The 14,004-nt window shown below is 44.1% G+C and overlaps 1 protein-coding gene across 2 annotated transcripts in view; it reads left to right on the forward strand.

Moving 5' to 3' along the window:
• The first annotated feature begins 3,277 nt into the window (after nt 1–3,277).
• LOC138663594 (zinc finger protein 271-like) overlaps nt 3,278–14,004 on the forward strand; it is a 31,433-nt gene continuing 20,706 nt past the window's right edge. The window contains exons 1-6 of one of the 2 annotated variants that reach the window (XM_069749854.1): nt 3,278–3,423; nt 4,617–4,766; nt 4,896–5,075; nt 5,158–5,281; nt 5,365–5,462; nt 5,661–5,751. In XM_069749854.1, coding sequence (XP_069605955.1) covers nt 4,689–4,766; nt 4,896–5,075; nt 5,158–5,281; nt 5,365–5,462; nt 5,661–5,751 — 571 coding nt within the window. In that variant the 5' untranslated portion in view covers nt 3,278–3,423; nt 4,617–4,688. The remainder of the gene's footprint in view (nt 3,424–4,616; nt 4,767–4,895; nt 5,076–5,157; nt 5,282–5,364; nt 5,463–5,660; nt 5,752–14,004) is intronic. The other variant, XM_069749855.1, reaches the window with a different exon arrangement.

The raw sequence follows: 14,004 nt of genomic DNA on the forward strand, positions 1-14,004 counted from the left end.
ACCATACCTACTGTGAAGCATTGGGGTGGCAACATCATGCTTTGGAGCCATTTCTCTGCAAAGGGACCAGGACGACTGGTTTGTGTACATTAAAGAATGAATGGGGCCATGTATAGTGAGATTTTGAGTGCAAACCTCCTTCCATCAGCAAGGGCATTGAGGATGAAACATGGCTGGGTCTTTCAGCATGATAATGATCTCAAGCTCACCGCCAGGACAACGAAGGAGTGGCTTTGAAAGAAGCATATGAAGGTCCTGTAGTGGCCTTGCCAGTCTCCAGATCTCAAACCCATAGAAAACCTTTGGAGGGAGTTGAAAGTCTGTGTTGCCCAGCGACAGGCCCAAAACATCGCTGCTCTAGAGGAGATCTGCAAAGAGGAATGGGCCAACATACCACCAACAGGGTGTGCCAACCTTGTGAAGACTTACAGAAAACATTTGACCTCTGTCATTGTCACCAAAGGATATACCGTATTTTTCAGATTATAAAACGCAGTTTTTCCCCAAAATTTTTTGGGGAAAATGGGGGGTGTGTCTTAGTATGCAGATATACCTTTACGGCCATGGTGGAGCAGGGTCCCATGGTCGCTGCTGGAAGAGGCAAGAGTGGAGTGCTGCTGCAGGCTGGGATCGGATGTGCGCCACTGATGGTGTTAGGTGGTGTGGGGGCTCTTTTGTGACAGCCCAGCTCTCACATGGTTTACTATGCGGTGGACTCTGGGAAAATGGCTGCCGGGGGCGGCGCATATGCAGATGGAGATTTCAGCCATTTTCCCAGAGTGCACCGCATAGTGAACCATGTAAGTGCGGGGGCTTTGGGCTTTCACAAAATGTCGGAAGAGCCCCTGCACCACCAAATACCGGCAGCGGAGCACATCCAAACACCCCCTCATCCCAGCCTACGGCCTGCAGCGATGCTCCACTCTTGCCTCCGTCAGTAGTGCCCCTGGGACCCCGCTTCACCCCAGCCACCACCCCCGGTAAGCAATAAGGCACATGGAACATGGAATAAGGCACATGGAACAGCCGCACAGCCAGCTCTTCCCTCTCCTAGTGTATCCTCACCCACCCCCTGCAGACTGTGAGCCCTCGCGGGCAGGGTCCTCCCTCCTTATGTACTCGTGTGCCTTGTTATCTGCTCATGTTTAATGTATTTGTCTATATTTGCCCCGTATTCACATGTAAAGCGCCATGGAATAAATGGCGCTATAAAAATGTATAATAATAATAATAATGGATTATAAGAAGCACCGCCATTTTATTAAAATACGTTTTTTTCCTATTTTTCTCCTCAAAATTTGGGGTGCGTGTTATAATCCGATGCGTCTTATAATACAGTATAACAAAATATTGAGATGAACTTTTGTTAATGACTAAATACTTATTTTCCACCATAATTTGCAAAATAAACCTTGCTAAATCAGACAAGGTGATTTTCTGGATTTGTTTTCTCATTTTGTCTCTCATAGTTGTGGTCTACCTATGATGTCATGTACAGGCTTCTCTCATCTTTTTTAAGTGGGAGAACCTGCACAATTGGTGGCTGACTAAATACTTTTCTCCCCACTGTATGTGAGAGAGACGAGAGGCCGACGACCGCAGTTTTACCTTGTGTGTCCGGTATCAGTTCTACAGTGTGAGAGAGAGCTGCGAGGTTTGTGAGCGAAGGTGGGGGTATACAGATGTATACAGTGTACACAGAGGGGTCTGCGACTGAAGCTGGGGGTATATGGGTGTATACAGTGTACACAGAAGGGTCTGTGACCGAAGCTGGGGTATACGGGTGTATACAGCGTACACAGAGGGGTCTGCGACCGAAGCTGGGGGTATACAGATGTATACAGTGTACACAGAGGGGTCTGCGACTGAAGCTGGGGGTATATGGGTGTATACAGTGTACACAGAAGGGTCTGTGACCGAAGCTGGGGTATACGGGTGTATACAGCATACACAGAGGGGTCTGCGACCGAAGCTGGGGGTATACAGATGTATACAGTGTACACAGAGGGGTCTGCGACTGAAGCTGGGGGTATATGGGTGTATACAGTGTACACAGAAGGGTCTATGACCGAAGCTGGGGGTATACGGGTGTATACAGCGTACACAGAGGGGTCTGCGACCAAAGCTGGGGGTATACAGATGTATACAGTGTACACAGAGGGGTCTGCGACCGAAGCTGGGAGTATACAGGTGTATACAGTGTACATAGAGGGGTCTGTGACCGAAGCTGGGGGTATACAGGTGTATACAGTGTACATAGAGGGGTCTGCGACCGAAGCTGGGGGTATATGGGTGTATACAGTGTACATAGAGGGGTCTGTGACCGAAGCTGGGGGTATACAGGTGTATACAGTGTACATAGAGGGGTCTGCGACCGAAGCTGGGGGTATATGGGTGTATACAGTGTACACAGAAGGGTCTGTGACCGAAGCTGGGGGTATACGGGTATATGCAGTGTACACAGAAGGGTCTGTGACCGAAGCTGGGTGTATACGGGTATATACAGTGTACACAGAGGGGTCTGTGACCGAAGCTGGGGGTATATGGGTGTATGCAGTGTACACAGAGGGGTCTGTGACCGAAGCTGGGGGTATATGGGTGTATACAGTGTACACAGAAGGGTCTGTGACCGAAGCTGGGTGTATACGGGTGTACACAGCGTACACAGAGGGGTCTGTGACCGAAGCTGGGGGTATATGGGTGTATGCAGTGTACACAGAGGGGTCTGTGACCGAAGCTGGGGGTATATGGGTGTATGCAGTGTACACAGAAGGGTCTGTGACCGAAGCTGGGTGTATACGGGTATATACAGTGTACACAGAGGGGTCTGTGACCGAAGCTGGGTGTATACGTGTATATACAGTGTACACATAGGGGTCTGTGACCGAAGCTGGGGGTATATGGGTGTATACAGTGTACACAGAGGGGTCTGTGACCGAAGCTGGGGGTATATGGGTGTATACAGTGTACATAGAGGGGTCTGCGACTGAAGCTGGGGGTATACGGGTGTATACAGCGTTCACAGAGCGGTCTGCGACTGAAGCTTGGGGTATATGGGTGTATACAGTGTACACAGAAGGGTCCGTGCACCCAGGGGTCAGCGCACACTGGACTCCGCGCACAGAGCTCCGCTCCGTAAACCGTACACACACGGCTCTGCTCCATACACACTGTAAACCCCTCCTGACCCCACACATAAACTTCCCCTCATCCAGCACCATGACAACCAGCACAGCAGAGTCCTGCATACACTGAGGCCCCTGATCATGTGACCCCTGACTCCTCCCCTCCGGTGACCTCATCACAGGTCCTAGATCCATAGAGCCGAATAGAGGAGCGATGTTCCTTCAGTCTGATCTTATTTGATCGTGACGTTCGTCTAACATCATCTTTACCGAGTAAATCCCACCAGGACTGTAGCAGGTAAAGACCCCAATATCCACAGGTGTCCCCTCTAATTGGGGGGAGCTATCACCTCTAATAAACCTCGGACAGTTCTGACAAACACTGAGAAGTGCCCCTTTATGGAGGTGACAGAAAGTCTGTTTAGTCCCTTTAGCTTCATAGTATCAGCTCTAATCCAATGGGGAGAGAGCGATTTACCCTGAAGAGTCACAGATTGTGGGGTTGTTATAGAAATGTTATATTTAGGGGGTTTTGTGTTGTCTCCTTAGAAGAATCACAATGGTTTTGTTGCTTTTACGTTGATAGATACAAATGACCCAAATATGAAAGACGAGAACCAAGGAAACATGTATTATTCTCATAGTACGGGGCCTCTACACAGTATAATGTTTTTTATGTAACATTTGGAAGCCAACGGGAAAATTCCCCCAAGAAACATCATATCCAGAGAAAACAAAACACTGTACATGGAGACATTGACATCAAATAACTCCTGTCTTGGTTCTTACAAAAAATCTCTTATAAAAGCCTCAAACTTCTGTGTGTGAATCAGACCTGAGATCTAACGTGATAGAAGATGACCGTGCGGGGAAGACGGGAAACCTTCATATAGACGGCCGGTGGTGATGGAGTCAGTGACGGACTCTGGAGAAATCTGTTTCTAGAGCCGTAGTAGAAGATGAAGATGTCGTCCTCATCATGAAGTAGTTATTTCTCCTGTCACGTGTAATGAATATCTCCTGCAGTATTGCTAATGCCGATTCCAGTGTCGGTAAATGAGATGAGAATTAGCGTTATGGAAGATGAGTCTATGAGAAACGTATTCAGCTGCCGACTCCGAGGAAGAAACTGCTTGTTGTCTGTGGCCTAAATATATAGGTTTTATTAGTAGATATAAGGAAACTAAATACTGTAAAATAACAAAAATACCATTGCTGTTTGGGTCCCCACCAGTCTCTGTATTTTCTGCTCAGTCCTAACAAACTTGTAATTCCTACAGCCAATCAGTTGCCGAAGCAGTGAGTAACATAGCCAGTGATTGGGAGCATGGAGGAGATGTCTTTGTCAGTAATTCAACTTATGTTCCAGTCTATACAAGACTAAGAATACAATATCTACAAGTACTATATCGTTATATGTTTCCCTTATTATCTCCATTAATAGTATTATTACACAGGATTTTTGTGATGTTACATCTTCTTCTCATTCAGGTCTCTACAATATCGGATCCTCTCAGTGAAGATCTTCTATATAAGAGAATTTTCCTGATTTAACTATCAAGGATGGATATGGACAGAGACAAGATGGCGGCGAGGATAATACACCTCACCCTAGAGATCCTCTTCCGGCTTACTGGAGAGGTGAGAGATTCTGATGACGTCACATTACATCATTCTTATCTATGGGAATAAGAGATGGACAGAAATGGAGAGGTGAGGACTCTGGAAATGTCTGTAGTGAGATTTATTAATGTGTCTTTCCATTACCAGGATTACACAGTAGTGAAGAAGACCTCTAGTGATCGCTGTCAGGACCCTGTGTCTGAGGGAAGGGGAAGACCCCTGAGCCCAATCACGGGGCCTCCACCTGACCCCCTGGTACATGAGGACATCAATGACCAGAAGATCCTAGAACTCATCTACAAGATGACTGAGCTGCTGACTGGAGAGGTGACACTGTTGGGAATGCTGGGACATTATACAGTAACGCTATGAAGGGATCGGGGGATGACGATATCATTGTATGTGTCAGGTTCCTATAAGATGTCAGGATGTCTCTGTCTATTTCTCCATGGAGGAGTGGGAGTATTTAGAAGGACACAAATATCTGTACAAGGATGTCATGATGGAGGTTCCCCAGCCCCTCACATCACCAGGTAATAGACAGGACTAAATACACACAACATCTAATTATCTGTATGTAAAGAATGAATTCAGTCCCTGTATGTGTTTCCTCCAGATCTATCCAGTAAGAGGACAACACCAGAGAGATTTCCCCGTCCTCTTCTTCCACAGGACTGTAAACAAGAAAATCCCAGTGTTCCTCAGGATCATCAGGTAGATGGAGAGAAGGTGTCATGAGATCTCCCCTATGATGTGTAGACGGCTGTGAAGGTCTTGTGCTCAGTCTTGTTTTATCCACCAGTATTATATGTTTTATACTTGTGTAATGAGAACAGTGGAGATGGTAGGATTAGAGCTGATCATAGATGTGACTTCTCCATCTGTCTGTGACTTTTACAATATTTGTTTCAGGGTGAAGATCTGACCCATATTAATACTACAGATACATATGTGAGGGGTGATGAGTGGTGTAAAGAGGAGATTCTTACATATGACTACCCAGGTGAGTAGCAACCACTAAATGCAGAGAAGTCACAGATTCTTCTCAGTCACCGGTTGTGGCTGATTTATCGGTGGTGTAGTCCGGTCGTATCACAATCGTGTGGTCACCATTTTGCCTCTCGACCACAACATTCTCCTCCACCTAAAATCTTCAAATGGCTTTTGGCATTGAAAGCCCTTTTCTATGGAACATACAGCTTGGAGGATCCACCTACCCCCTAAAATTAGGAGACGTTACCTGTCCAGATCTGTAAATTACAAAGTAAAATGACAGTGTACTTAGAATGTGCTGACAAGTTAGAAAATCACTTGAAGAAAATTATCATGATGGGCCTGTAAGAGAAAGCGGAGGGTAATGATGCTGTTGGCTTCCTAGAACCCTGATATCTTATTGGATGAATCTCCCTTCTCTCCCTTCTGTGCTGCTGAATGTGATCATATGGTCCCTACAAGACCAGGTCCAGTCTTTCTGGCCAAACTTTGCTTTTATGATCGACTGCATTAAATGTGCAGTGAGGCCAAGTGTGAATTTCTGTACAATAACAACAGAGTTTCCCTTTATCCTAAATTTTCAATTTCTTTTAAACCGAAAACTTCAAGGAGGATTGTGATAAACTATATATCTCTAAGGCCAGTGTCAGTGAGACACATATATATCTATATCTATATGTATATATATATATATATATATATATATATAATACAGAGCTAGATAGTAGAATAGCCAGTAATTCAATTACCGGCTTTTGCTATCTCCTTCCCAAACCTGACAGGATATGAGACATGGTTTACATAAAGACACAAAAGAGAATAGTAAAACCAAAAACACTCAGTTTGAAAAAATGTTGCAGTAATCCGCAAGTGCTAGTAAAAGATGTAAAAAACAGGGTATTTGGTTGATACGTTTTTTGCAAAAAATGTATACTAAGCTGCTCTACCAATCTTCACGGTATACCCTTATCAGAGCAGTCCTAACTAATGTATGCAATCCCTATCTGATGTATTTAAAAACCTGATCATCTGTATATAACCTGTGTGAACAGGGTTCAGAGAGGAAAAAATCCATGTGTGCATACAGGGTAGAACAGCTTTTGTGCAGATAGCCCAAGAGGAGTGGTGGAACTCCCCAGTCTTGTAGACACAAGAGAACAATTATGGAAACAGGAACACATGGGCTACTTGCACAGTGAACAAGTCTGTATGATCATGTTCACACACCACCAAGAAACCTGAAGACACAAAAGAGAATAGTAAAACCAAAAACACTCAGTTTGAAAAAATGTTGCAGTAATCCGCAAGTGCTAGTAAAAGATGTAAAAAACAGGGTATTTGGTTGATACGTTTTTTGCAAAAAATGTATACTAAGCTGCTCTACCAATCTTCACGGTATACCCTTATCAGAGCAGTCCTAACTAATGTATGCAATCCCTATCTGATGTATTTAAAAACCTGATCATCTGTATATAACCTGTGTGAACAGGGTTCAGAGAGGAAAAAATCCATGTGTGCATACAGGGTAGAACAGCTTTTGTGCAGATAGCCCAAGAGGAGTGGTGGAACTCCCCAGTCTTGTAGACACAAGAGAACAATTATGGAAACAGGAACACATGGGCTACTTGCACAGTGAACAAGTCTGTAAGAACATGTTCACACACCACCAAGAAACCTGAAGACACAAAAGAGAATAGTAAAACCAAAAACACTCAGTGTAGTCCGGTCGTATCACAATCGTGTGGTCACCATTTTGCCTCTCGACCACAACATTCTCCTCCACCTAAAATCTTCAAATGGCTTTTGGCATTGAAAGCCCTTTTCTATGGAACATACAGCTTGGAGGATCCACCTACCCCCTAAAATTAGGAGACGTTACCTGTCCAGATCTGTAAATTACAAAGTAAAATGACAGTGTACTTAGAATGTGCTGACAAGTTAGAAAATCACTTGAAGAAAATTATCATGATGGGCCTGTAAGAGAAAGCGGAGGGTAATGATGCTGTTGGCTTCCTAGAACCCTGATATCTTATTGGATGAATCTCCCTTCTCTCCCTTCTGTGCTGCTGAATGTGATCATATGGTCCCTACAAGACCAGGTCCAGTCTTTCTGGCCAAACTTTGCTTTTATGATCGACTGCATTAAATGTGCAGTGAGGCCAAGTGTGAATTTCTGTACAATAACAACAGAGTTTCCCTTTATCCTAAATTTTCAATTTCTTTTAAACCGAAAACTTCAAGGAGGATTGTGATAAACTATATATCTCTAAGGCCAGTGTCAGTGAGACACATATATATCTATATATATATATATATATATATATATATATATATATATATATATATATATATATATATATATATATATATAATACAGAGCTAGATAGTAGAATAGCCAGTAATTCAATTACCGGCTTTTGCTATCTCCTTCCCAAACGTGACAGGATATGAGACATGGTTTACATAAAGTAAACCATTCCATATCCATTATATTTTTACACATTCCTCACTAATAATGTTAGAAGTGTCTGTGTGTAATATTTGTTAGCTGTAGGTGTTAAAGTAAAGGGTTAAATCATGTAAAAAACTGGCGTGGGCTCCCACGCAATTTTCTCCGCCAGAGTAGTAAAGCCAGTGACTGAGGGCAGATATTAATAGCCTGGAGAGGGTCCATGGTTATTGGCCCCCCCCTGGCTAAAAACATCTGCCCCCCAGCCACCTCAGAAAAGGCACATCTGTAAGATGTGCCTATTCTGGCATTTAGCCACTCTCTTCTCTCCGAGAAGCGGTGGGATATGGGGTAATAAGGGGTTAATGTCTCCGTGATAATGTAAGGTGACATTAAGCCAGGTTAATAATGGAGAGATGTCAATAAGACATCTATCCATTATTAATCCAATAGTAATAAAGGGTTAAAAATACACACACATTATGAATAAAGTATTTTAATGAAATAAATACACATGGTGTTTTAATATCTTTATTGTACGCTCAATCCAGCTGACGTCCCTCTATCTTCTGAAAAAAAAGGAATATAAAAAAGCAACAATATCCCATACCTGTCCCTCGTACAGTCATGTCCCATGCTGTAAATCCATCTGAAGGGGTTAAATAAATTTACAGCCAGGAGCCTGCTAATGCAGCCACCACTGGCTGTAAAAACTGGGGAATGAATGGAATGCAGCTTCGTTGACTTGCGGTGCTGCTCCCCCTGGTGGCATAAACTCATATGAACTCTAGGGTGAGAAAATATTCAGAAAAATACCCACGCTAGAGTTCATATATGAGTTTATGCCACTAGGGGGCGCAGCACCGCAAGTCAACGAAGCTGCATTCCCCTGCATTCCATTCATTCCCAGTGCCAGGCGCACATCTTACAGATGCGCCTTTTCTGGGGTGGCTGGGGGCAGATGTTTTCAGCCAGGGGGGCCAATAACCATGGACCCTCTCCAGGCTATTAATATCTGCCCTCAGCCACTGGCTTTCCCACTCTGGCGGAGAAAATTGCGCGGGAGCCCACAACAGTTTTTTCCGTGAGTTAACCTTTTATTTTAACACCTAGAACTCCCAAATTTTGCACACACAACATTATTAGTGAGGAATATGTAATAATATATGGGATATGAAATGGTTTACAGTATGTAAACCATGTCTCATATGCTGTCGGGTTTGATAAGAAGATAGCAGAAAAGCCGGTAATTCAATTGTCGTCTTTTGCTATCTAGCTCTGTATTAAATACTAGATGGTAGCCCGATTCTAACTCATCGGGTATTGTAGAATATGTATGTAGTTTATTTATGAAGTTTTCAGAATAATGCAATTTATACAAAAGATTTGGCCGGCCGCGACCAATTAGCGAAGCGTGGCTAAAATTCCACGCCAATTCGCGGGCGGACTGCGACTGTTGCTGATTGTTCGCGGGCGGGCGTGGACAATCAGTGAAGCCAGGTCCGGCTCCAGGTTTTTGAGGGCCCTGGGCAAAAGAATCTCAGTGGGCCCCCCTCTTTAACACATACCACGATTCATGATGCACAGATACAGCAGAGAAATATAGCACAGCCAAGTAGCGTATAACGCAGCCCACGTAGTATATTGCCCAGCCACGTAGCATATTGCCCAGTGACGTAGTATATTGCACAGCCCATGTAGTATATTGTCCAGCCACGTAGTATATTGCACAGCCCACGTAGTATATTGCCCAGCCACGTAGTATATTGCCCAGCCACGTAGTATATTGCCCAGCCATGTAGTATATAGCACAGCCATGTAGTATATAACACAGCCCACGTAGTATAAAGCAATGTGGGCACCATATACCTGTTAAAAAGAGAATTAAAATAAAAAATAGTTATATACTCACCTTCCGTCGGCCCCCGGATCCAGGTGAAGCGTTTACCGATGCGACGCTCCGGTCCCAAGAGTGCATTGCGGTCTCGCGAGATGATGACGTAGCGGTCTCGCGAGACTGCTACGTCATCATATCGCGAGACCGCAATGCATGGACCTGAGCGTCGCGAGGAGCGGGAAAGGCCTGGGCTGTATCCGGGGGCCGACAGAGGGTGAGTATATAACTATTTTTTATTTAATGATTTTTTATTTCTTTTTATTATTTTTAACATTAGATCTTTTTACTATTGGTCACACAGGGTCAATAGCAGCGTTAACGGAGTGCGTTACACCGCGGCATAACGCAGTCCGTTAACGCTGCCATTAACCCTTGTGTGAGCGCTGACTGGAGGGGAGTATGGAGCGGGCACTGACAGCAGGGGAGTAGGGAGGGGCCATTTCGCGGCTGGACTGTGCCCGTCGCTGATTGGTTGTGGCCTTTTGGCCACGACCAATCAGCGACTTCGGATTTCCGTGACAGACAGAAAGACAGACAGACAGAAAGACGGAAGTGACCCTTAGACAATTATATAGTAGATAAATATATATATATATATATTTGTGTGTCAATGACATATTATTATTATTTATTATTATAGCGGCATTTATTCCATGGCGCTTTACATGTGAGGAGGGGTATACATAATAAAAAGAAGTACAATATTCTTGAACAATACAAGTCACAACTGGTACAGGAGGAGAGAGGACCCTGCCCGCGAAGGCTCACAATCTACAAGACATATTATAATAATAATCCTTATTTTTATATAGCGCTAACATATTCCGCAGCGCTTTACATTTTTTGCACACATTATCATCAAAAAATGGGGCTCACAATCTAAATTACCTATCAGTATGTCTTTGGAATGTGGGAGGAAACCGGAGTGCCCGGAGGAAACCCACGCAAACACGGGGAGAACATACAAACTGTTTGCAGATTTTGTCCTTGGTGGGGTTTGAACCCAGGACCCCAGCGCTGCAAGGCTGAAGTGCTAACCACTGCGCCACCGTGCTGACCGATATATATATATACATACACATACATACATACATACATACATACATACATACATACATACATACATGCATGCATGCATTCACGCACGCACATATACACACACACATACATACATACATACACACAGACACACACACACGCACACACACATCTATACTATGTGTAGACATTTATTTTCTGTATCCTATTTTTACCTGTCAGTGTGATTTTACTGTACACCGCGCTGAATTATTGGCTTTTCTATAGGACACCAGTGCGTATTTCACACGTATGGTCCATGTGTAATCCGTATTTTTCTCGCCCAAATAGACTTTCATTGGGGGATTTTTTGTGCCATACGCTGACAAATGCAGCATGCTGCGATTTTCTCAGCTTGTAATATACGGCCGAGAAATATACGGCTGATGGGAGCTGCCCCATAGAGAAACATTGGTCCGTGTGCAATGCGTTGTTTTTACTCCTCTCCCTCATCCATATTCCTCTCTAGTGTGACCCCGGCCTCCACTGTGCGGCTGATGGCTGTAACTTACATTTATTCACAACTGCAGGAGATGTGTTGGCTCAAGCCCTGGTTTCATGGATTCACTCTATGTTATAAATTACATTATGCTTTCAATCCTCAGGAATTCTGATTGTAACATAACATAGTAACATAGTTAGTAAGGCCGAAAAAAGACATTTGTCCATCCAGTTCAGCCTATATTCCATCATAATAAATCCCCAGATCTACGTCCTTCTACAGAACCTAATAATTGTATGATACAATATTGTTCTGCTCCAGGAAGACATCCAGGCCTCTCTTGAACCCCTCGACTGAGTTCGCTATCACCACCTCCTCAGGCAAGCAATTCCAGATTCTCACTGCCCTAACAGTAAAGAATCCTCTTCTATGTTGGTGGAAAAACCTTCTCTCCTCCAGACGCAAAGAATGCCCCCTTGTGCCCGTCACCTTCCTTGGTATAAACAGATCCTCAGCGAGATATTTGTATTGTCCCCTTATATACTTATACATGGTTATTAGATCGCCCCTCAGTCGTCTTTTTTCTAGACTAAATAATCCTAATTTCGCTAATCTATCTGGGTATTGTAGTTCTCCCATCCCCTTTATTAATTTTGTTGCCCTCCTTTGTACTCTCTCTAGTTCCATTATATCCTTCCTGAGCACCGGTGCCCAAAACTGGACACAGTACTCCATGTGCGGTCTAACTAGGGATTTGTACAGAGGCAGTATAATGCTCTCATCATGTGTATCCAGACCTCTTTTAATGCACCCCATGATCCTGTTTGCCTTGGCAGCTGCTGCCTGGCACTGGCTGCTCCAGGTAAGTTTATCATTAACTAGGATCCCCAAGTCCTTCTCCCTGTCAGATTTACCCAGTGGTTTCCCGTTCAGTGTGTAATGGTGATATTGATTCCCTCTTCCCATGTGTATAACCTTACATTTATCATTGTTAAACCTCATCTGCCACCTTTCAGCCCAAGTTTCCAACTTATCCAGATCCATCTGTAGCAGAATCTATCCTGAAATGGGGGAAATTAAAATTTCTCTACTCTTCTGCTCAGGACTCATAATAGCTCCAATGGTCCACCATTAATGAATGCAACTTAGGTTTAGTGTTTGAGCTCTCCCCTCATACATACGTTCTTGTTGGAGTTGTATCGTAGAATAATAGGGGGTCTTTTTTACCTGTTCATCTGTATGATAGTTTGATTGTGGTGGGATTGCCCTGCCTCAGTTATCGGAGTCTGTAACTCCATGGTAGTCCTTAACCCCTTTCCAACATCAGGTGTAAATGTACGCCGATGTCTGACACCTTCCCTTTGATGTGGGCTCCGGCGGTGAGCCCACATTTTTCCTGGCACATGTCAGCTGTTCAAAACAGCTGACCTGTTCAAGGAACAGTCGCGGGTGAAATCGCGATCCACCCTCGGCTATTAACCCGTTAAATGCCGTTGCCAAACGCTGACAGCAACATTTAACATGCAGACTATTGAAGCATGACAAAAGTTAAAAAAAAATGTTTTTAAAAATATAAAAAAATAAAAGTTCAAATCACCCCCCTTTTGCCCTATTTAAAATAAAACGATAAAAAAAAAATCAAACATACACATATTTGACCTGACCTGAGCGTCACAGCAGAGGATGTGGAAGATGGAGCTGCACCTGGCGGTGGAACTAGGACAAGTGTACATCACGCAATGTTGCTCACCCTCCCCATTATACTCACCTGCTCCCGTTGCGGTCCCTGGCAGCTTCCCTGATGGTCTTCTCCGGGCGCTGACAGCTTCTTCCAGCGTTGAGAGGTCACCGGTACCGCTCATTACAATAATGAATATGTGGCTCCACCCCTATGGGAATGGAGTCGCGTCCATATTCATTACTGTAATGAGCGGTACCATGTGACCGCTCAATGCTGGAAGAAGCTGTCAGCGCCCGGAGAAGACCATCAGGGAAGCTGCCAGGGACCGCACCGGGAGCAGGTGAGTATGTCACAGCTGCTGCTCCCCCTCCCCCGCCGACCCCCCTGGGACAATGACTCGTGTTTAAGCCAAGAGGGGCACATTCAGCCTAAAAAAAGGGCTGAAAATCTCGGCTTATACGCGAGTATAAACGGTATGTTTTTTTGCTCACCACGATATTGCATTAAAATGCAATAACTGGCGATTAAAAGATCGTTTCTGCACCAAAATGGTATCATTAAAAACGTCAGCTCGCTGCGGAGAAAAATCAGCCCTCCCCCAACCCAAGATCGCGAAAAATGGAGAATCTACGGGTATTGGAAAATGGCTCAATTTATTATTTTTTAACTAAGTTTGGAATTTTTTTCAGCACTTAGATAAAAAAAAACCTAAACATG

This window comes from Ranitomeya imitator, chromosome 2 (assembly GCF_032444005.1).
Source record: "Ranitomeya imitator isolate aRanImi1 chromosome 2, aRanImi1.pri, whole genome shotgun sequence".
In the NCBI taxonomy this organism is placed as follows: domain Eukaryota; kingdom Metazoa; phylum Chordata; class Amphibia; order Anura; family Dendrobatidae; genus Ranitomeya; species Ranitomeya imitator.